This window comes from Chiloscyllium punctatum, chromosome 32, assembly GCF_047496795.1.
Source record: "Chiloscyllium punctatum isolate Juve2018m chromosome 32, sChiPun1.3, whole genome shotgun sequence".
In the NCBI taxonomy this organism is placed as follows: Eukaryota; Metazoa; Chordata; class Chondrichthyes; order Orectolobiformes; family Hemiscylliidae; genus Chiloscyllium; species Chiloscyllium punctatum.
Window position 1 is genome coordinate 51,528,120 of NC_092770.1, and position 25,310 is coordinate 51,553,429.

Consider the following 25,310-nt stretch of genomic DNA (forward strand, 5'->3'; position numbering starts at 1 on the left):
CGTTCCTCACGGCTACTTTCCTGCTCTTTTCCCACAACCCTCAATTCCACCTGAATCTTAAATATACACAAGAACTCTGCCTCCACAGTATTTTGTGGCAAGCAGTTCCAAACACTCAGAGCCCTATGAGAGAAGAAATACCTCATTATCTCTGGCATAAATTGGTGCCTTTTTATTCTGAGACTATGGCCCCTGGTCCTAGACTCGCCCATGAGGGGAAACGTCCTCTTGGTATTTACCCTGTCAAGCCCCTTAAGAATCCTATATGTTTCAATGAGATCACTCTCTTTTTCTAAACTCCAGTCAGTAGAGTCCCAACCTGTTCAAAACTCCCTCGTAAGACAATTCCTTCATATGAGAGATGACCTTAGTGTACCTTCTCTGAACTGCCTCGAAAGAAATGATATCTCCCCTTAAATAAAAGCACTGAAACTGCTATCAGTACTCCAGATGGGGTCTCCCCAGCACCTTTTACAGTTCCAGTAAGACTTCCCTACTCTTATACACCAATCCTCTTGAAATAAGGGCCAACGTTCCATTAGCCTTCCTGCTGCCCGTGTGCATGCTTTCTATGTTTCATGCAGAAGTACCCTCACATCACAGCTTTCTACAGTTTCTCTCCACTTAAATAATAGCATTCTTCTGTTCCCCTTTCCAAAAAGAACAACTTCAAATTTTCCCCAGATTATACTCTACTTGCCAACTTTTTGCCCACTTACTAAATCTATCAATATTTCTCTGCAAACTGTTTGTATCTTTCTCTAAACCTGCCTTTCCCCATATTTGTGTCAGCTGCAAATTTGGCTATAGTACATTCACTTTAAAACCAAACTAAATTGACAACACTGTTTTGGAAAAGAGTGGAGTGAGGGGAGAAAGGGATATTTTATTAAGACGTTTCACAAATTAACCTACCTGGACAGGAAAAAATATTGCCTGGAGCATAGGAAGGATGTCACAAAAGAAAAAGTCCCAAATTTCAGCCACTGTATCAAGCAATTTCTGTCCTATATATTAACAAAAAAAGCATAATCTAAGACATAGAAAGGATTAAAAGTACAAAAAGGTTCTCATTGTTAATATATCTTTTGGCTTTAACATACTGCCAATGTTAGCACATCCTGTGAACAGTAATCCACATTTTTTACATAGGAAGTCTACCCATTCAGTAGCGTTTAGTATTCATAACAGTAAAGTACAAGGATGATGTATGAGCACTTTCACTGATACTCCATTGTGATAACCATACTAAATGATAATATTTATCAATAGCATTAAACTACCAGTCTAAATGTTATCCAGTTGCTGACCTATGCTAATTTACATAGGAACATAGAGATACCAGAAGGCGGCCATTCGGCCCTTAGAGCCTGCTTCAAAATTCAGTCTGATCATGGCTGATCATCCAGCTCAGTATCCTGTTCCTACTTCCACCGCATATCCTTTAATCCCCTTAGCATTAAGGACCATTTCTACAACACACCTTATTTTAACCAGCATCTTATGATCTGGTACTCTCGATAAAAACCAGTAAAAATGATATACTGTACCTCAAATACCAGATATTTACAGAATTATCACCAGGAGTCAGTTGAGGGTGCATATGAGAAGACTTTCTGCTGGTGAGTTTTATTTAAGGCAAAGTTGTCTTATTATTTAAGTGATTTATGTTGTAAATGAAATATAACTGTGATGCATATATCCCCGCATTACGGTTCTATTACTTTGTGTGTATTTCTATATTGATTATGTGGACCTCTTGATCAACTGGAATAGATGATGAATCAGTACACTCCTGGTCCCAGATGTGCTGGGGTTAATAAAACTTTACTGTATCTCTTTCTTGAAAACAGTCAATGTTTTGGCCCCAACTACTTTCTATGGCAGAAAATTCCACCACTCTCTGGGTGAAGAAATTTCTCTTTAACTCAGTCCTAAACAGTCTGGTAAACCTTCACTGCACCCCCTCCCTTGCCAGAACATGCATCTTCAGATAAGACCAAGACCGTACAGTATACCAGATATGGTCTTATCAAAGCTCTATACAATTGTGGCAAGACATCCCTGCTCCTCTACTGGAATGCTCTTGCTATGAAGGCCAACATACTATTGCCTTCTTCACCTCCTCCTGCGTCTGCATGTACTAGGGCATGCTGATGATCATGGCTGATCATCCAACTCAGTACCTGCTTCCTCCCCATCCCCTTTAATCCCCTTAGCATTAAGGACCATTTCTATAGCACACCTTGTTTTAACCAGCACCTTATGAACTGGCACTCTCAGTACGATACATCCGTGTGTACTAGGGCATCCCAGTCTCATTGCACCATCTGCTTTGTATTGCATCTGCCAGGTATTTGCCCACTTATTCGACGTGCCCAAATCTCCACATCCTCCTGGAATTGTTCTAGAGTCTATAAAATTTTGGAAGACGGCCATCAAAATATCTGCCATTTCTAAGGCCACTTCTTAAAGTACTCTGGATGAAGATTATCAGGCCCTAGGGGTTTAATCCTATTAGTTTCCTCAACACCATTCTCCTACTAATATTAACTTATTTTAATTCCACCTTCCCATTAGGGCCTTATGTCCTCCCGTATTTTCTGGGATGTTATTTGTGTCTTCCTTTGTGAAGACAGAACCAAAGTATGCATTTACTTGCTCTACCATCACTTTATTCCCCAATATAAATTCCCACTCGCTTGAAGGCTGATTCAAATAATCACTAGAAATATATAGACTTTTTCCTGTACTGGATACTGTCAGAGGACCAACGGCCCAAGAGTACCAGCAGAAGTATATCAAAAGAATATCTTTGGACAGTGAGTAGGGAATGAGATAGTTACATACTGCTGCGTTTTTACTCTTGCCTCGGTTGTGATTTACCCAATTACACAGTGGCTCATGGAAAAGTTTGTGTAGGATATAGTTTTCAGAGGGTATACAATGTAGTAGCTCAAGCTGTAGCATAATTAATTCTTCAATAAACAGCTCACAATTGGAACAATGAAGAGGGGAAAGAGGTATTAAGCTAGCAGTAACAGACCTAATCCATGCAGATCTCATTCCCAGTCAGATATAGAGAAATCTGAAACAAAAACAGAAATTGCTGGAGAAATTCAGTAGGTCTATGGAGAGAAAGCAGAGTTAATGTTTTGGGTCCAGTGACATTTCTTCAGAACTGATGGTAGCTGGAAGAGGTGATATATGTGCTGAAAGTTTGGCAGGTGGGGGGGGGGGGGGAAGGGGATAGAAATGTGCCATAGGTGGCTAGACCTGAGTTTCTCCAGCTATTTCTGCTTTTGTTTCAGATTTCCAGCATCCGCAGTTGTCAGTTTTTAAAAAAATCTCAAGAAATAAGAAACTGCCACCTGCTTGGTTTTTGTGATGGGAGAAAGGGGTGCTGTACTACAGTAGTGTTGGTTTTCTATTGTAGGAGTGGAAAGGTCAAATTGCCACTTGGAAGTATCAAACTTAAACAGAGACTTGTTGTCAAAACCTTTCATCTTGCACTCATCAGGGCAAACACTACAATGTCAAATTTCAAACAATCACAACAAATGGCACTATGGAAGAAGGACTGCAAATTGGTTGGCATGTTATTCCTGATTGGCTAATTCATTTGCATAGAAGTAGCAACAGGGAATTATGGATTCTCCAAGCTCCTGACTAATTAAAAAAAAAGCACAAGACTTGAATGTAGTCCTCTTATTTACAGAGGAGGAGTTCATGCTTATAGATGCATGCTTCTGGCAGCCACATTATCAGCTAGACTGATCAGCTCGCATTGATTGTTATGATCGGTGCTACCACATTCAGGATTGTTGAGCACGTGTTGCTTAATATCAGAACCAAGTGCCATGCTTCTTTGGTTGTTTCCAAGTGGCATGTAACCAGCCTTCATCAACAAAACCCAAAACAAAACATGAATATTAATGTGATTCTACAATCTGCGAGCACTTCTTGAATATTCCAGAGTATGCAAAAAGCTTCACAAACAACTAATTTCAGGTAATTAAATCAAGTTTAAAACATGGCATGACCAGAGTCAAGTTGCCGACTAATCAACAACCCTTTTCTCCAAAAGAGTAATTTGTTGAGGCAGTTTGACATTTGGCTTTCTTGTATTTACCCTGATGAAACAAGCTGAAAAGCTTGACAACAGGTGTCTCTTCTCAACAATATTCAAGGTTCAGTTGGTTATGTACATTTTAATCAAATTAATATTTTTGCCAACAAGGGTGTAAGGACCTTTCATGTCTTCAATTTCACCCAAAACAGGAACATCAGCACTATTCAAGATAAGATAAACAGAGGAAAATCTAGTTTTGAAGACTTATGAAGTGGCAGGTGGACATATTTTTCTGAAGATCTGCGTAATTTAACTTTGAAATGAAGCTGCAGTACTAATCCTCACCACATAAAAAAAAGATAGAATTGAGATGTAAGCAATTTAGACTGCTTTAGGAAGGAGGTTCATATTATAGAAAAACTCACTCGTTTTACTGGTTTAAAAGAAAGTTAGCCTCTACGCACCCTAAGAACCTTTTTATATTGGAGACACTGAAAATGGGGTTTTACGGCCTCTCAGGGAGAAGGGATGTAATGCAGGGAGTACATAAAACACTGGCTAGGTCACAGCTAGAATTCTGTGCACCAGCTCAGGGAAGGCACAATTACCCTGGGAGAGAGTAGAGAGGATACTGCCAAGGCTTGGAAATTGCTGCTATGAGCAAAGATTGGACTGGTTTAAAATTGTTTCCCTTAGAACTGAAGGGGCCGGGGATTGTCTTAATTGTTGTGTAGAAAAGCAATGACGGGTCTTGAGATACAGGACAGAACCTCTGGAGGTGTCATTCACTAGGGTGTGGAGAGATAACAACATAGATTTAAGGCAATTGGCAGAAGGATTAAACCTAGTCCACCCTGAGAGTGATGAGTGTCTGGAATTCACTGCTGGGATTGCTGGTGGATACAGAAATACATCCTTGGCTGGTGCAGACACTTCTATGCTTCCTCCCAGATAGGGGAAGAGTGCCACATCAAGCCAGTTAATGACCCGATTGTCATAAAATGGCTGTGGGATGATTCAATTGAACAGGAGAAGACTTGTCCCTAACCTTTCAGCTGGGGACAAAGGGGATTCACTGTTTTCATATACCATTCAGGCACGGGGTTGCATAAGAGGCTAGTTTCCGAAGAGGTCACAGCATCATAATTCCTGAGTGATACCAGCATGAAACACAAATTGTTAGGAGAAAAGCCATCTTCTTACCTTCGTAAAACCGAATTTTGTCCCTCAAAATCACCATGCCTTTAGTAAGCAGCTGATTCTACGCAAGGAAACACAAAATAAAATAAAATTCAATACACTTGCAAACATCATCAGTGCAGTCAGGCTGCCTGTGACTGGAAAGACCAGGGATGGAATCAAAATTCTAGATCTATTCCACAACGTCGTGTGAATAGATACTGCAGAATTTTATGCCTGCAGCATTCAGATCATTCCAAATGTGGATCACAGTAAAAAGGGGGAAATAACTATCAGGAACAAAACATATGAATAAATCAAAATACACTGAAGGATATTTTCCCCAATTAGCAGGAATCTGAACTGTGTAGCATGAGAGGCAGCAACTATTTGGTCCATGGTGCATCAACATGCCTGAATGTTTGAAACTAGTTTAATGTTGCAATCTATTGATCACTTAAGTTTACACAATGTTAATATGCACCTCAACTGTTAAATGGTTAAATCATTAACTCACACACAGGACCCTTCATGCATGAAGAAGAAAACTACACGCACAGTTCTTTATTTGTTATTGTGAGGTGTCATTATCAATTGACACAGGAGCAGCAGGCAGGTTTGTCAGAGGCACTAAGTTAACTGCCTCAAAAGGTTGGAAGCATTTACCAATACTAACTACACTCTGCTGCCTCTGGTCTCCACGTGCCCACGTGTCTCCCTGGACAGAGTAACAGCTGTCTTGGACAGTCAGGTCCATCACACTCAGCTAGATATATAGACCAACATGCGCTCCCTCAGCCCAACCACTGCTCCAATAGCAAGGCACAAGGGGGACCAGGGACCTGGACCTGGAGAGTGCCCCTCCTCACAGAGAGATGGGACAGTGCCAGCAGCCACCCAGCCAGATGTAAAACTGCATAAGGTGCCCCCAGAAGTCTCCTCTCAGGACACTTCACTTTGCCTGTCTATCTCCATCCTGTGTGGGATTCTGTGGCAGGTCAGGCTGAGGAGGCTGGACCTGCATCGAGGCAGGACACTCTTAATACTCTGGTCACTCAGGGTTAAAGCTCAAAGGACAAACAGGTGCCAACAGGCAGGCTCACCTTAAGCTAGATACACACCCAGGCTCTGCACTGAGATGTAGCAGAAAGCGAAGGAAAAAGTAACCTTTCTGATGGAGCACTGATGGCGGGAGGTGACACTTTATTGTAAATAGATCACCCTGTTTGTAAAACATACCTTCACTTTTCATCATCGGCTACCTGATCAAATTTCACTTTAGCTCAAAATACAAGAATGAAGGTCGAGAGACAAGCCATCATTTGAGCCACGTTATTCTAACCTTGTCTCAATGACAGTTATCCCCTTAAGCGTCAACACCAGCATAAAGCATAGGATTGAAAGAGGGAGCATCAGATGTCTTCATTGCTTCCATCTACTTATAATCTGAACCTTCATTCAGCATCATGTAGCACCTAAAAAGATCAAATCAGTAGGCTGCACTTGTAATTGGGATTACATGGGGGATGCTGGCTTTTTACAAAAAGGAAATCTGCCATCCTCTCTGTCTGGCCCACATGTGACTCCAGACCTACCACAATGAGGCAGATGTAACTGCACTCTGAAATAGCTGAGTAAGGCACTCAGTTCAATAGGATTAGATTCCCTCCAGTGTGTAAACAGGCTCTTCAGCCCAACAAGTCTACGCCGACCCTCTCAAGAGTAACCCACTCAGACCCATTCCCCTTTGACTGATGCACCCAACACTAAGAGCAATTTAGCATGGCCAATTCACCTGACCTGCACATATTTGGAGTATGGAAGGAAACCCATGCAGACACAGGGAGAATGTGCAAACTGAACACAGACAGTCACCTGAGGTTGGATTCGAACCAGGGCCCCTAGCACTGTAAGGCAGCAGTGCTAACTAGTGAGTCACTGTGCCACCCCCGATCGATTAACATAGATAATAGGGACATGCAACAAATCATCACCTCTTCAATGCAGCAAGTATAATTAGAAGCAACAAAGGAAATTACACTAAATAAACATTTCAGCCTCAAATGGATATTGTGCCCAATTCTGGACAACATCCCTCAGGAAGGAATTGGATAGACACAGAAAAGATTCATTCCCAGCTACATTCCCCCCCCAAAACCTGTCCCATTTATCTCAATCCCCTGGCCCTCAAGCCTCATTCCTGATAAAGGTCTTATGCTCGAAACATCATTTCTCCTGCTGCCTGACTTGCTTTGCTTTTCCAGCACCACACTCTTGACTCTGATCTCCAGTACCTGCAGTCCTCACTTTCTCATAGAAAAAGATTCAGGAGAAGTGGTCCAGGGAAAGAACTTCAGTGATGTGGACAGACTGGAGACAGTTCTTAGAGAAGTGAAGATTTGATCAAAGGTGTTTAAAAGTAATGAGGGGTCTGCACAGAGAAGGTATTGAGAAATGAGAGGTGGCATGAGGTAAAGCTATTTTATGCAGCGAGTGGTTAGGATCTGGGCCACACCGTGGGTAGAGTCAGATTGAATTCTGCCTTTTAAGAGAGAAAAAAGCTTGCAGGGATACAGGGAAAAGACAAAGGAGTGGGACTGGAGAAGTTGCTTTTGCAGAGCCAGCTTTGGATGGGCCAAATGGCTTATTTCTATTTTTTTTATTTCCACCACCAGGAAGATATGAAAAACACCCGAGTGGCCAGTGACAAGCACTGCCCTTCAAACCACAGGGCAATGCTGTCACCTGGTTTTATTTTTTTTTTCTTTAACCCCCACACTACCGCCTAACTGCTGTAGTGCTTATTTTTATTCCCCAGCACCCATGGTGTGTGTGTGCGCGCAGGTGTAAAACACAGTGAAGGACACACAGTGCACGAATCTTTATTCAATTTCCACCACCAGGAAGATATGAAAAACACCCAAGTGGCCAGTGACAAGCATGGCTTATTTCTATTTTTTTTTTCTTTCTTTTTTTTTAGGGAAGGAAACACTCAAGTGGCCAGTCACAACTCCAGGGTGTTGGTGGAGACCGCGTGCTCCTTCTCCAAGGACACCCGGATCCCCTATTTTTTTTTTCTGTTAATTTTCTTTTTATATTTAACCCCCACACTACCGCCTAAGTGCGGTAGTGCTTATTTTTATTCCCCAGCACCCATGGTGTGTGCGTGCAGGTGTGAGACACAGTGAAAGACACAAAGTGCACGAATCTTTATTCAATTTCCACCACCAGGAAGATATGAAAAACACCCAAGTGGCCAGTGACAAGCATGGCTTATTTCTATTTTTTTTTTTCGTTTTTTTTTCTTTTTTTTTCAATTTCCACCACCAGGAAGATAGGAAAAACACCCGAGTGGCCAGTGACAAGCACTGCCCTTCAAACCACAGGGCAATGCTGTGTGATCAAAACAGTGAAGGGGGGATTTTTAGATTTATTTTTTTTTGTCGTCGGGCGGCGGAGGCTCGGGGCCCCGCTCCTCTCCCGACACCGGGACGCGTGGCTCCTCGGGGGGGATTTTTAGATTTTTTTTTAAATTTATTTTTTTTTTAACCCCCTCACTACCGCCTAACTGCGGTAGTGCTTATTTTTTTTTTCTCCCCAGCACCCATGGTGTGTGTGTGTGCGCAGGTGTGAGACACAGTGAAAGACACAAAGTGTACGAATCTTTATTCAATTTCCACCACCAGGAAGATAGGAAAAACACCCAAGTGGCCAGTGACAAGCATGGCTTATTTCTATGCTGTAACCATTCCATGATCCTTGAACATCAAACCATTAAACACTAATCAGATATCATGCTCCATTGTTAAGCAAGCACTCAGCTGAAAATACTGAACTCATTGAGTTCCACTGGATCAATGAACACAGGTAACAACCAAAAGGAGAACTGTCACCTATATGAAGCTCCATGTAAGGCTTTTATGTTCGGCATGGGTTTTTTTGTACAAGTATTGAGACAACGTAGCACAAAACCTAGGAGAGAAACATCTGTGATGCTGTTGCTTGACTTAACTAACCTCCATCAGTAACCATGGTTACGTTATACAGACCGTGCCAATTACTTGAGTGCTGCAGAAACTAAGACTGTCTGCAAAACTGTTTACAAAGACACCAGTCCTCAATTTGGAAAACATCTAGGTTACGAATCTGATTAAAAAGGCAAAGTCCCAATTTAATGAAGAAATAAAGGAGCCTAATTTTACTTTCTTTGTGACTAAAGTTTAGAGGTGGGTGTGAAAGCAGGTTGCAAATTTTTCTGGAGTGTGGGTCAGCTTTTCCAGCCTAATCACAATCCTCTTAGTTCACCGCACGTAGTGAATAGGTAAAGTGCTAAATTTTACAGACGTTTTACCCTCCCCCACCAGGATCTTCCAGGCTGCAACATCCAGAGGCACAATGAAAAGGCAGCCGGCCAACACACCACTCTCTGCAACCCAGGAACATTAGTCAACCTCTGCTTCTCACTCCTGGTGAGAGAATCGGCTAAAAGGCAGTGCCACACTTTAGTGCCATCTTCCGAGAGATTCTCCTGAAGACTGTGAAGTAGAGAAGGGAAATTCTTCTCCCTCAACAATAGCAATACAAGGCCACCCTGACTGATGTAAGCAGCCTAGTGGCTGCAGAGGTCAGTACCTGTGGGTGACTCAAGGGAACCTGGCTCTCCTCCACATTTCCCTGGCCCTCAACACTTCATCTTCACCATGGACATCCAGTCCCTGTACACATCCAAGAGCCATGACAAAGGCCTCCAAGGCCTCCGTTTCTTCCTCACGCCGACCCAACCAGTTCCCTTCCACTGACACTCTCATTTGATTGGCTGAACTGGTTCTCACCCTCAATAATTTCTCCTTCGAATCCTCCCATTTCCTCCAGACCAAAGGGGAAGCCATGGGCACCCGCATGGGTCCTAGCTATGCCTTCTCTTTTTCGGGTATGTGGAACAGTCCATCTTCCGCAGCTACACCGGTACCAACCCCCACGTTTTCCTCTGCTACATTGATGACTGTATCAGTGCTGCCTCGTGCTCCCATGAGGAGGTTGAACGTCACAAACACATTCCACCCCGACGTCAAGTTCACCTGGACCATTTGGACACATCCCTCCCGTTCCTGGACCTCTCCATCTCCACCAACGGTGACTGAGTCAAAATGGACATCCACTCCAAACCCACCGACTCCCACAGCTACCTGGACTGTACCTCCTCCCACCCCCGTAAAAATGCTGTCCCTTATTCACAATTCCTCCGCCTCATCTGCTCCCAGGAGGACCAATTCACCATAGAACATCCCAAATGGCCTCCTCCTTCAAAGACCGCAATTTCTCCTCCAACTTAGTCGACAATGCCCTCCAATGCATCTCCACCTCCACTTTGAACCCCACCCCTCCAATTGCAACAAGGACAAAACACCTCAGTCCTCACCTTGCACCCCACCAACTTCCAGATACATCGCATCACCCTCTGCCATTTCCGCCACCTACAAACAGACCCCACACCAGAGATATATTTCCCTCCCTACCCCTACTACGTTTTGGCGAGACCATTCCCTCCGTGCATCCCTTGTCAGGTCCATGCCCCCCACCAACCTACCCTCCACTCCCGGCACCTTCCCTGCCACCGCAAAAGGTGCAAAACGTGTGCCCACATCTTTCCCCTCACTTCCGTCCAAGGCCCCAAAGGATCCCTCCACATCCAAACAGAAATTTACCTGAACTTCCACACGTGTCATCTACTGTGTCCATTGCATCTGATGTGGTCGCCTCTACATCGGGGAGACAGGACGCCAACTTGCAATCATTTCAGAAACATCTCTGGGATACCACAATAACCATCCCTGCTGCCACATGGCTGAACACTTCAACTCCCCTTCCTACTCCGCCAAGGACATGCAGGTCCTGGGTCTCCTCCATCACCAAACTCTAACCACCCAATGCCTGGAGGAAGAACGCCTCATCTTCCACCTTGGGACTTTCCAACCATGTGGGATCAATGTGGATTTCATCAGTTTCCCCATTTCCCCTCCCCCAACCTTATGTCAGTCTCAACCTTCCAACTTGGCACTGCCCTCTTGAATGGTCCTACCTGTCCATCTTCCTTCCCACCTATCCACTCCACCCTCCTCTCTGACCTATCACCTTCACCCCCAGCTACATCTACCCACTGTACTCTCAGCTACCTTCTCTCTCTCTCTCTCTCTCCTCCCCCCCCCCCCCCCCAATACCTACCCTCTCCCATTTATCTCTCAGCTCCCTTGGTCCACAAGCCACATTCCTGATGAACGGCTTATTGATTCTCCTGCTCCTCGGATGCTGTCTGATTGGCTGTGCTTTTCCAGCACCACACTTTTCGGCTCTAATGCCACATCAGGAGGAGCCACAATGGGTGGCTGGGGTTTGGTGATGGAGGAGACCCAGGACCTGCATGTCCTTGGTGGAGTGGGAGGGGGAGTTGAAGTGTTCAACCACTGGGTTGGTTGGTATTGGTGTCCCAGAGCTATTCTCTAAAATGATCGCAAGTTGGCGTCCTGTCTCCCCGATGTACAGGAGACCACATCAGGTGCAACGGTCCCAGTAGATGACATGTGTAGAAGGACAGGTACATTTCGGTTGGATCTGGAAGGATCATTTGGGGCCTTGGATGGAGGTCAGGGGAAGATGTGGGCGCAGGTTTTGCACCTTGTGTGATGGCAGGGAAGGTGCTGGGAGTGGAAGGTGGATTGGTGAGGGGCGTGGACCTGATAAGGGAGTCGTGGAGGGAATGGTCTGATATGCTCTGAAAGGCCATGTACCATTATCTATAAAGGATAATCAGAGAGTTAGATAGGGTGGACAATGGGAACCTTTTTCCTTGGATGGTGATGGCTAGCACGATGGGACGTAGCTTTAAATCGAGGGGGGGAAGAGAATAGATATAGGACCAATGTCAGAGATAGTTTCTTTACTCAGAAAGTAGTAGGGGCATGGAATGCACGGCCTGCAATAGTAGTAGACTTGCCAACCTTAAGGACATTTAAATAGTCATGGGATAAGCATATGGATGAAAATGGAATAGTGTAGGATCGATAGGCTTCAGATTGGTTCCACAGGTCAGCACAACATCGAGGGCTGAAGGACCTGTACTGCACTATAATATTCAAGGTCCTGTGTGTGTGAAGGAGTTAACATTGCAAGGTTGCCAACAGCAGAAGGTTAGGAGAAAGTGAGGACTGCAGATGCTGGTGATTAGAGTTGAGAATGTGCTGCTGAAAAAGCACAGCTGGTCAGTAGCATCCGAGGAACAGGAGAGATTAGATTAGATTCCTTACTGTATGGAAACAGGCCCTTTGGCCCAAGAAGTCCACAATGACCCTTCGAAGAGTAACCCACCCAGATCCATTCCCCTGTATTTACCCCTGACTAATGCACCTAACACTATGGGCAATTTAGCATGGCCAACTCACCTGACCTGCACATCTTTGGACTGTGGGAGGAAACCGGAGCACCCGGAAGAAACCCATGCAGACACGGGGAGAATGTGCAAACTCCACACTGTCAGTTGCCTGAGGCGGGCATCAAACCTGGGTCACTGGCACTATGAGGCAGCAGTGCTAACCACTGAGCTACCGTGCTGCTCGACATTTCAAGCATAAGAACCTTCCTGAAGAGCTTATGCTCAAAACATTGATTCTCCTGCACCTCAGATGCTGCCTGACTGGCTGTGATTTTCCAACTGCAGAAGGCTGTCACACAGACATCTCCATCAGATGCCTCATGAGTTACCTTCATTGCAGCTCCAAATGTAACACCACTGGCACCACAATAATACTGCCTCTCGTGTCTGACAGGGTTCACCCTAAAACCATAAAGAGCTCCAGCACTCAGCAGCTCATGTACCGTTGGGTCCCTGACCTGTCTTCACAACCACATTGAACAACTCTTCAATGGCTTGCACAAGACAAGGACAATCAGGAAAGCCTGGTTCTGTGTTCAGTTCGGCCTGCCTGCCCCACTTGGGTTTGTTGGCAGCAGCCAACGTGGGGCTTCACCCCAAACACCAATCACTTAAAGCCAACAAACCAGAGCGCATATGATTGAGGGACCTCGTGAGGTGATCAATATGGAGAGGCTTCACTGCTGACAAGGTTTTGCAAATTAATACCTTAGATAAGGAGGAGCCAAATAACTGAAGATGTTTGTACTCACTGAAACCTCGGGAGGAAGCTGATCCCACCAGGTACGAGTGTGGTGCTGGAAAAGCACAGCAGGTCAGGCAGCATCCCAAGAAGCAGGAGGATGCTGCCTGACCTGCTGTGCTTTTCTTGTACCACACTCCCAACTCTAGTCTCCAGCATTTGCAGTCCTCACTTTTGCCCACCAGATACGAGCCTAACATATAGTTGAGTTTGTAAATATAAGCATTTCCCGTTTCTAGCTAACAAACTTACGCTCGTGAACAATTCCAGAGGACTGGTGCATTAATGAGTGTTTGTAGCACTTTAATGAATGGGAAACAGGTTCCAAAACATAAAGGATGGGAAAGCAGACCACCTTGAAAAGCACAAACTTAACAACAAAACTAACTCACCATTGTGAAACCACATTTTTGTCTCCAGCCCAATTGAGCTTCCTACTCATCCTTCTAAAAGGACCTAGAAAATTCCACCTAAGATCACGCATCTGAGGATTGAGAGAGCAAGCACAGTTTTGCAATGGAATGAAGTACTGTTAACTGCTTGTGTGGAGCTGAAGAAATCCAACAATTCAGTAAGAAATCTTTACACTGTTTTCCATTCATTGGATTAACAGCTATTTTCATCGGCATTTACTGTTTACTACTTGTATCCAGTGCTATTTAGCAACTGAAACAACAGAAATATACTGAGCTCAGGGACAGTGCTATGGTTTAGTAGTATCGATGCCATTTTCAACATTATCCTATGCAAAGGACTTAGCAACTTCTGCAATTAAGGTAAATAACATCAAATTACTTAACTAACAAACAACAAAAAAATACAAAAATATTACTGTTGTAATATCCATTGGGTTGAAACTGTGCTGTGTAATATGAGTGTTTCAATGTTTCTGATACAGTTCTTTACTACTTTAACAAACATACAGCTTTACAAAGATCCATTTGGGATGTCCTTAGGATATATGAATGTATGTATGTTAGGTGTTCAATTGAAACTTTTTAAAAAAAAAAGTATTCTTAGTTAAAATTCAGAACAGTTTTAGCTTCCCTAATTCACATATAACAGATTATAAACCAGCCTTATACTTAGGTATCATGTGCCAGCTTAGCTCAATACATCTTAATTTGTAGGATGTTTGTATCTGAGACAGGATGGGAACCAAACCATTTAGCTGAAATACAAACATTTATCGGATAGTCAAACTTTGCATTATAAACACTCCTCTGAAGTGCCTCATGAGGTTTTCTTACATTGAAGATGTTACACACATATAAATCATTGCTGTCTGTAATAAGGTTTTCATTAGCAGCTTTTGTTCAATTAAGTTATACTCAGTACTCATCAATCTCTCTTGATCAAATGAACGAGTTTGTCAAAAGCTTTCAAAGGAAGTCTAACCAGGTGACATCCATAGATGATAGGAAAACAAAGAAACTACTGCACAAGGATGTACCTTGCATCATATCTGAATAGCAATCACAAACCTCAGATTCTACTGCATGAGGGACTAGCTAAGTTTTTCAATGACTGGGTGATTGATACCATTCACCTGTCCTTTGACAATTTAAATTTGGCCAGTTGTTAAAGATAAATCAAGCATACCTTAATGTTATTCTAACAATCCTTTGGAAACAAGGATGATCATAATCGTGGCTGAAACAAAGGGAGCAAGGCTCTCTGTTCACTAGGCATTTACCAAATTTACCAAACGGTCCTGTCCCCCTTAGTCCAAGTACCTCGACACGGTCCTGTCCCCCTTAGTCCAAGAACACCCCACCTACGTTCGGGACACCACCCATGCCCTCCACCTCCTCCATGATTTTCACTTCCCCGGTCCCCAACTCCTTATCTTCACCATGGACATCCAGTCCCTGTACATCTCCATCCCCCATCACGAAGGCATCAAAGCCCTCCGCTTCTTCCTTTCCCGCCGTACCAACCAGTACCCTTCCAGTGACACCCTCCTTCGACTGACTGAACTGGTCCTCACCCCGAACAACTTTTCTTTCCAACCCTCCCACTTCCTCCAAACCAAAGGAGTAGCCGTAGGCACCCGCATGGGCCCCAGCTATGCCTGCCTCTTCGTAGGATATGTGGAACAGTCCATCTTCCGCAGCTACACTGGCACCACCCCCCACCTTTTCCTCTGCTACATCGATGACTGTATCGGCGCTGCCTCGTGCTCCCACGAGGAGGTTGAACAGTTCATCCACTTTACCAACACCTTCCACCCCGACCTCAAATTTACCTGGACCATCTCAGACTCCTCCCACCCCTTCCTAGACCTCTCCATTTCTATCTCGGGCGACCGAATCAACACGGACATTTACTATAAACCAACCGACTCCCACAGCTACCTAGACTACACCTCCTCCCACCCTGCCCTCTGTAAAAATGCCATCCCATATTCCCAATTCCTTCGTCTCTGCCGCATCTGCTCCCAGGAGGACCAGTTCCAAAACCGTACAACCCAGATGGCCTCCTTCTTCAAGGACCACGATTTCCCCCCAGACATGGTCGACAATACCCTCCACCGCATCTCTTCCACTTCCCGCTCCTCCGCCCTTGAGCCCCGCCCCTCCAATCACCACCAGGACAGAACCCCACTGGTCCTCACCTACCACCCCACCAACCTCCATGTACAGCGTATCATCCACCATCATTTCCGCCATCTCCAAACAGACCCCACCACCAGGGATATATTTCCCTTCCCTCCCCTATCAGCGTTCCGAAAAGACCATTCCCTCCGTGACTCCCTCGTCAGGTCCACACCCCCCACCAACCCAACCTCCACTCCCGGCACCTTCCCCTGCAATCCGCAAGAAATGCAAAACTTGCACCCACACCCCCCCCTTACTTCCCTCCAAGGCCCCAAGGGATCCTTCCATATCCGCCACAAATTCACCTGCAACTCCACACACATCATCTATTGCATCCGCTGCACCTGATGTGGCCTCCTCCAAACTGGGGAGACAGGCCGCCTACTTGCGGAACGTTTCAGAGAACACCTCTGGGACACCTGGACCAACCAACCCAACCACCCTGTAGCTCAACACTTCAACTCCCCCTCCCACTCCACGAAGGACATGCAGGTCCTTGGACTCCTCCATCGCCAGACCATAGCAACACGACGGTTGGAGGAAGAACGCCTCATCTTCCGCCTAGGAACCCTCCAACCACAAGGGATGAACTCAGATTTCTCCAGTTTCCTCATTTCCCCTCCCCCCACCTTGTCTCAGTCAAATCCCTCGAACTCAGCACCGCCTTCCTAACCTGCAATCTTCTTCCTGACCTCTCCGCCCCCACCCCACTCCGGCCTATCACCCTCACCTTGGCCTCCTTCCACCTATCGCATTTCCAACGCCCCTCCCCCAAGTCCCTCCTCCCTACCTTTTATCTTAGCCTGCTGGACACACTTTCCTCATTCCTGAAGAAGGGCTTATGCCCGAAACGTCGATTATCCTGCTCCTTGGATACTGCCTGACCTGCTGTGCTTTTCCAGCAACACATTTTCAGCTCTGATCTCCAGCATCTGCAGTCCTCACTTTCTCCTCGAAGATTTACCAAATTTACTAAGCTATCTGGGCCAGAAAAAAAAGACAGTCTCTCTGGGCCACAGAGCAGCATGTAAAACAGAAGGCAAACATTTCCAGAGCACCAGAGCAAAGAAATACCTAAAATAAAGATTAACATCAAACGGTGCAAATGTAAAACAATAATAATTTTGGGCCAAATATGGACTACTTTCATATTTGTGGTTTTAGGCTTGCTAAGCCCAAACCCAGTGGCTAGATAGGGTCAGATGTTTTGAGATTCACTCTGCTGTTGATGAAAAATCAAACCAAAACTTTATTAACATCAATAGTTACTCCCACCACGTGAGAATATTTTATATATATATATATATATATATATATATTCACTGTTCTGTTTACCTCTTAGGTATTTTCATGCAACACATTCAAAAATACTGAAAGGACACGGGTTGTCAATGACAGACATTTCCACTGGACAGTATGAAATTCAAAACTGATTCCTTTGCCCATTTTAATGACCATTATATTGACAGCATCCTGTTAGAAAAGAGGGCTATGTAAACCTCCCAACAAGGTTAAAACAGCAGCAGCTGTGGAAATATCTGGAATGTGTAACCATTCATATCATTAAACATTCCAAGGCATTTCACAGTTGGGTGCAAGAAAAATAATGAACTCGGAAAGAGGAATTAAGAGGAGTGAACGCTTGTTAAAGAGATGGGTTTTGAGATGTAGCAAGGGGGGAAAGTGAGGTTCTGGAGCTCAGAGTCAAGAGTGTAGTGCTGGAAAAGCACAGCAAGTCAGGCAGCATCCGAGAAGGAAAATCGACATTTCAGGCAGAAGTCCTTCGTCAGGAATGAGGCTTGGGGGCCAGGGGACTGAGAGATAATGGGAGGGGGGTAGTGATGGACAGGTCCGGAGGGCGGTGCCCAATTGGAGGCTTGGGACTGGGACAATGTGAGAGGGGGGTGGGGGTTGGAATGAGGAAGCTGTTGAAATCCACACTGATCCCGTGTGGTTGCAGGGTCCCAAGGCGGACTATGAGGCATTCCTCCTCCAGGTGTCGGGTGGTGACAGTTTGGCGGCCCAGGACCTGCATGTCCTTGACGGAGTGGGATGGAGAGTTGAAGCGTTCAGCCACAAGGTGGTGGCGCGGGTGTCCCAGAGATGTTCTCTGAAACAATCGCAAGAAGGCATCCTGTCTCCACGATGTCGAGGAGACCACACCAGGTGCAACGGATGCAGTAGACGACATTGGTGGAGGTACAGGTAAATTTCTGATGGATGAGGAACGATTCCTTGGGGCCTTAGACGGAGGTGAGGGGAGAGGTGTGGGCGCAGATTTTGCACTTGCTGCGATGGCAGGGAAAGGTGCCAAGAGTGGGGTGTGAGCTGATCGGGGGTGTGGACCTGACGAGCGAGTCAGGAAGGCTGATAGGGGTGGGGAGCAAAATATATCTCTAGTGGTAGATCAATTTGGAGGTGGTAAAAGTGGTAGAGGATGATGCGCTATATGCGGAGGTTGGTGGGGTGGAAGGTGAGGACCAGAGGGGGTTCTGAACTTGTTGTTTTGGGAGGGTTGGGGTTCAAGAGTGGCGGTGCGTGAAGTGGAAGAGACGCCCTGGAGGGCATCGTCAACCACGTGGGAAGGGAAGTTGCAATCGTGGAAGGAGGCGGCCATCTGGGACTTTGAGGTGGAATTGGTCATCCTGGGAATAGATGCAGCTAAGGGGCGGAGGAATTGGGAATAATGAATGGCATTTTTACAGGAGGTAGGATAGGAGGAGGTGCAGTCTAGGTAGTTGTGGGAGTTGGTGGGCTGTCTGTGGTTAGTCGGTCACCAGAGAGGTCCAGGAAGGGAAGGGAGGTGTCCGAGACAGTCCAGGTGAATCTGAGGTCGGATTGGAAAGTTTTGGTAAAGTTGATGAATTGTTCAACCTCCTCGTAGAAACACGAGGCGGCACCGATACAGTCATCTATGTAGCGGAGAAACAGATGGGGCTAGTGTTGGATTAACTACAGAAGATGGACTGTTCCACGTACCTGACATACAGGCAGGTATAGCTGGGTCCCATGCAGGGGCCCATAGCTATCCCTTTGGTTTGGAGGAAGAGGGAGGATTGATAGGAGAAGTTGTTAAGGGTGAAGACCAGTTCAGCAAGGCGGATGAGGAGAAAGGGTAATGGTTGGGACAGCGTGAGAAGAAGAAATGGAAGGACTGGAGATCGATGTGTACAGCCACTGGATGTCCATGGTGAAGATGAGGCGTTAGGGGCTGGGGAAACAAAAATCTTGGAGGAGGTGAAAGGCGTGGGTACTGTCACGAACTTAGGTGGGGATTTTCTGGACTAAGGGGGACATGATGGTGTCAAGGTTGGAAGAGATGAGTTCGGCGGGACAGGCGCAAGCTGAGACAATGGGTCGATTGGGGCAGTCAGGTTTGTGAATCCTAGAAAGGAGGTAGAATTGGACAGTGCAAGGTTCACCAACAATGAGATTGGAGGCTGTGGATGGGAGATGCCCAGAGGTTATGAATGGTCTGAGAGATGGTGGTTTGGTGATGGGAAGGGAGGTAGTGATCAAGGGGGCAATAGGAGGTGGTGTCTGCGAGTTGGCACGTGGCTCCAGCAGTGTAGAGGTCAGTGCGCCAGACTACTACTGTGCCCCCCATTGTCTGTGGGTTTCATGGTTAGGTTGGGGTTGGAGCGAGGGAGTGGAGGGTTGCGCATTGTGAGGGTGAGAGGTTGGAGTGGGTGAGGGTGAGATTCAGATGGAATTTTGAAACAGTAGGACAGAAATGAGTAAATTCTGTCACTAAAGATAGGTAAAGAGGGGGTGAATTTCATTGCTCTCTGTCTTTCACCCCCAATAGTCAGTAACAAATACCAAGTCCGGAGACAGATTTCTGAAGAGAGAGTGAGGTAAGGTCACAGTAGGATTTATAAAGGAGGACAGGATTTTAAATGCGATACATTGGAGAATTGCAGATCAACACAGGGCAGTAGAGAAGGATGTGTTGTGAGCAGGACAGCAGAAAGGATACAACAGCACCTTAGACATGATGGATTCTTTTGAAGGATGGCAGATGGGAGAACAATGAGCATGTTGTAATTCTTAGGTCTGGAAATGAAAGAATCAAGAGGTGAATGGCAGGAAAGAGATGATTTTGAGAGTCCTGGGGGGGGGGGGGGGCAGAGAAAAAAATATGAATTATGAAGATATGGGGACCCTGTAATAGGCTAGATATAAGTCTATAGCAGGCAATCTTATTCATGTAGCCTATGCTATAGTCAGTTCATTAACTCACTATGTAGTGAATTATCAATACCTATCCATGTTCCAACGCCCTATAGTGTATATAATGTGGGGGAAATCGCCTGATAGTAGTAGCCATGGAAAACAGTGCAAGCTTTTTGACAGAATGTTCGGTATTGTGAAAATTGTATCCTTACCAGGTCATTCCTACTGGGCAGAAATGAACCAGGAAGAGGTGAAAAAGGTCGCTGTTCAATATGTTGTATTACAGGCCTGGACTTCTTCAGAATGCAACGATGCACTTGTCAAAGGAAGGTTGTTTTTAAAGAGAATTTTTTAAAATAATGTAAATTATCTGGAAGCTCTTCTCCCTCAATATCATCAAATTGGGAAATTCATGGTTCCTGAAATAATTTTCACTGCAGCATTTATAATGAGACCTGGAGAACAGCTATACTTGCTCATATCCCCAGTGTCTCAGGTGAACTTTAATCTCTTTCTAAGTACAGTCATCCTTAACATGTACAAAATATCATACCATGTACAGCATTAATCAACACAGATGCACAAGGAACAGTACAGCACAGAAACAGGCCCTTCGGCCCACCAAGCCTACGCTGAAACACGATGTCTTTCGAAACTAAAATCCTTTTGTCTCTATGTTGCCTGTATCCTTCTATTCCCTGCCTTTTCATGTATCTGTCAAGATGCCTCTTCAACGTTGCTATGTATCAGCTTTTATCACCACTTCTGGAGTGCATTCCAGGCACTTGCTACCCTCTGTGTGAAAAAAACTGCCTTTCACATCTCCTTTCACCACATCCCCTAGTAACTGAAACTTCTACCCTGGAATAAAAGACTCCCAACTATCTATTCTGTACATTCCTCGCGTAATTTTGAATGGTTCTATACAACATCACTAAAATTTAAAAGATTCTTCAAAACCCTAGGTTTTAGGAGCAAGTTGCACTTTCTCCTCAGTCCCAGCTGGGAGTCCATACATGTGTTGCTAGTTTTCAATTTGTATTATTTGGTGCCAGAGATCAGTATTGTGGGTATTAATAAAAAACAAAGTAATTGTCTCTCTAAATTAACAATTCAGAGTGGAAGCTATGGAAAAATACATGCTACTAACCTGAAGGTACTCAGTGAAAAATGATCCAAGTTCTGTTTTCAACAACTGTCTGCAGCAAGAGAGAACAAAAAAAAATCAAGATTAGAATCAAGTTGGGCCAGTCTAAACTAGTTACGCCCGGGCATGGATCCACAGCTCAAAACTGTCCTCAGCTAGCAAGCTCATCCAAAGGTCATAAAGAAGGATGGTGTGAGGAATTAAAAAAAACATGAAATTGGCACACAAAGTGGTGCTTTTCTACAATTATGACTAAGCTATATTGTATGGACAAAGTCGAGTGATCTCTATTTTGCTTCCAGTGATGATACATCTGACTTTAGGCATTGATGATTGTAACGTAGAAGGGTAATTTTAACCATACTTGCCAGGAAATACTCAGGATTTCAACACAGAATAAAACTGTCAGTAAGTGTTGCATCCATTCGTGTCAGCTTCCTGATGGACAAGGTCAAAACTCTACCATCCTTCCACGCCCCATCCTCAAGGGTATGAAGTGGAAACAGTTTCCAAATCATGGTGAGTGGGAAATGCAAGTTGCTGGTTGTTCCCTCAGTTAAGTCATAGATGGTTAAAAAAAATGCATGAACTTAATCGAGATGAGAGTATAGCAGTCTCTGACTTGAGTTGTCTTGTTTTAAGTCATTATCTCAATGTTTGAGGATATAATACTTGTGCACTTACAGCTGGCATTTCCATTTTAGCATCATTTCATGCTGCCATTTTGGATTGGCCTCTCCTGCTCTCCCATTCACTGGCAATCCTTCTCCTAGCTTTCCTCCCTGATCTTTACCCTCGTGACTCCTCTCACTTTTTCTTTGCTTCCAGCAAGGTTTTAGGACAGGAAAGCAGGAAGCAACAGGGAGCAGAAGGAGGAAGTGATGGGGAGAAGCATTGGTGAGCAGAAATAATAGTTAGTATAATTAGCATTTTAAAATGTTATTTCATTTACAAATATAGGAACTTGGGAATATGTTTTAATGATTTTTTATTCTGACAAAGAATGTCCTACTGAATTCAATTGCAGTCTTTACATTGATGTTCCCATGGGAACATCAATTTGGCTTCATTTCATTTTGAGTTGCACTTTTCCAGAACACAACTAGAACATTAAGGGAACAATATGGCCCTTGGAGCCTAATCTGTCATTTAATAAAATTATGAAAGATCTAAATTTTATGCTGCTTTAAAAAATACAAAGATGAAAACAATAGACTAATGCAGGACAAAATCATTCAAAAGTATCTAAACACAAATGTATACAGAGAGCTCAGTAAACACACTATGATCAACAAAAAGTGTAAGCTTCAGATGGTATTGGATAAATCTCCTCGTGTCATTCTTATAGTCTCTTACTATGTTAACTCTGACTTGCAACTATCATATGAAATACTCCATGGTTTGTATTTACCATCAACAATCTTTTGTCTGCTTTCTAAATATTTCAGCTCTAGTATCAATCACTGGGCGAAAAATTCAAAGGAGATCAGTATTGCAGATATTAAAACTGATGTTTATTTCCAAATAATTATAGCTGTTAATGATCCAATCTAGAGTGCAGGCTTGACAAGATTGTAAAGTTCAACAGAGTGCAACCTCATTGAATCGATTAGGCAGGACTTAAGTTATCTGACTTTAAACATCTCATAACAGTTGACCAGTGTTGTCATCATTACTATTTAAAGTTTAATGCTTAAAAATACAGGTAGTAAAGCAAACTAATGTATTATTCATAGTTTGTAAGCTTCACTTTTCTTTGAACTAAAGGACAATGAGGTGTGGTTGTGAATCATACAGGCAAGAATATGCAGCTTCAACTAATGGTTAATAAGGATTTCACTGATCCTAGTCAGGTTATGAGAGTGAACTGAAGTTAGTGTTATAAGTATTTATTGTTCCTCTTCTGATTGCTATTTTACAATCTGTACTGGAAATACAGCAGCAATTGACAGCCATCAACAGAAGAAAGATTCTGATTCAACTGTGACAAGTTGCTGTCAAACGGTCCACACAATACATGTTATCTGAGCTTGATTTTACTTTAAGTGTGACTTTAGATGGATTACTGAAGGAGTGCAGCTGCCTTCAGGGAATACTCAGGTAATATTAGAGAATTAAAACAGCTTAATGTACAAAGGTGTCACGAAAGGGATCTCCTTGCCTAGATTTCAAAGTAAGGTACCAAACAGCATTGATCCCATGAAACTGCTTGCTTCCTGATAAACAAGTGAATCAGTTACATGGTATAGAGAGTCATGAAAATAATTGTTACTGGAAGGGGAATGGTCAATTAAAGCACTATTACTTTGTCCCAGGTAAACTTACTATCTTTTCACATGCCATTGCTGGAGATTATATTGAATTACAGAAAGCATTACTTTTCAGCAACAAATAATTAGCTTCCCCACCAAAACAGAATTTTCCAAGCAACTGACTTATCAGTGGATCAACTTATTTATAAGAAATGCTTATTTTCAGTCTGCTTTTTTACATCACGGAAGCTCAGTTGGACTGACCAGCATTTCAGCCAAGAAAGGTTAATCTCAAATACAGAAGTTCTTTACTTACTCACCTAACTCCTTCATTAAGACTATAGAGCTCATTATCAGGTAAACCCTTCCGCTGGAAGACAGCGATTACAGCATTCTGTATGCTGGAAAACAAAAGATTCAGCATTTGTTTAGACCAAATAAATAATACTGTCCAGTTAATATAGACCAATTAACCAGAACAATTTAATATAGTCATCCTTTTTACTCTGCTACTGCCTTTGACACAATGCAGTAACCAGTGATCAGTCAGATGCTTGCATTTCAAGTTAGCAGCACATTTTCCTAAATATTAAGTTTCAACCCAGGCACATCTTATAAATTATTTGTCCTCTTGTCTCCAAACAAATTAAATTAACTTTGGAGTGGCGCTCAGAAGTGGCAAAGCAGCTGCCAGTTGTGGGCTAAAGTGCAGTTAGTTTATTCTATTAATAAAACATCTGGTGGCTTCCATTAATAAATTTAAGAAGTTTACAAGTATTATTGTAAACCAATCAGGACATACAATAAAGGCAGACCCATCACTTTGGAAAAAGCTTCTGAATATACTTCTAGAAACATCAATTAACAGTAAAGCCTAGCATTAAATTATCTTCTCAACTGTGCAACTTCTTAACATTAGTAGTTATAAACACTCACTTATTTAAAAAGATCTTACTATAAGACTAATAATAAAGACCTGCCTTCCCTAAGCAGATGTCTGAGTTTCATACCATTATTCTACAGAGAACCTAAGTGGAAAGTGAGGACTGCAACTGTTGGAGAGGTTCAGTCGAAAAGTGTGGCACTGGAAAAGCACAGCCTGTTAGGCAGCATTCGAGTAGCAGGAGGATCGACATTTTGGGCATAAGCTCTTCATCAGAAAAGCCTGCTCCTCGAATACTGCCTGGCCTGTTGTGCTTTTCCAGCACCACAATTTGACATAAAAACTAAGTACCCAACTGAGGACGCCTGAGCCTATTAGTCCCATATTTTAAAAGGATCCTTGTCTTTAATGTTATAGCTGTAGATGATGCCAGTGTTGTACACTGTCCATAATTACAGCTTTATAGACTGTTTGTACAAATTGTTTTTGTTGATTTTCAAATTGGATGCTATTTTTGGACTTAAAACTCTTGAGTTATAACATCACATGTTATGATATGCATGTTATAGTAAATATTCAATCACTTTGTTACAGATGTTGCCCTGTATATAAACAGTGTAGCTGACACCTCACCTTTTAAGGTTTCCTCATTGTGGGTTGAGAATGAAGGATTTCTCTCAGGGTGAAATGAATTTTTCTTTCTGATGACTCCATATGAGGGTCTCCCAGCAGACTGGTTCTAATGCCCAGGCTAAATGAAGTTTCCCTGAACTTTTTCCCAGAGTGCTCCGACACGGAGACTGCCTCTCCTGTCTCTAGCTTCAGCAGGAGGC

At 43.8% G+C, this 25,310-nt stretch overlaps 1 protein-coding gene across 4 annotated transcripts in view; it reads right to left on the bottom strand.

The window, feature by feature from the left end:
• LOC140458168 (proline-rich protein 5-like) overlaps window positions 1-25,310 on the bottom strand; it is a 134,048-nt gene that overhangs the window by 53,211 nt on the left and 55,527 nt on the right. For all 4 annotated transcript variants that reach the window (XM_072552362.1, XM_072552363.1, XM_072552364.1 and 1 more), the window contains 4 exons: window positions 23,915-23,995; window positions 21,346-21,394; window positions 5,276-5,333; window positions 916-1,007 (listed from right to left, as the gene is read on the bottom strand). In XM_072552362.1, coding sequence (XP_072408463.1) covers window positions 916-1,007; window positions 5,276-5,333; window positions 21,346-21,394; window positions 23,915-23,995 — 280 coding nt within the window. The remainder of the gene's footprint in view (window positions 1-915; window positions 1,008-5,275; window positions 5,334-21,345; window positions 21,395-23,914; window positions 23,996-25,310) is intronic.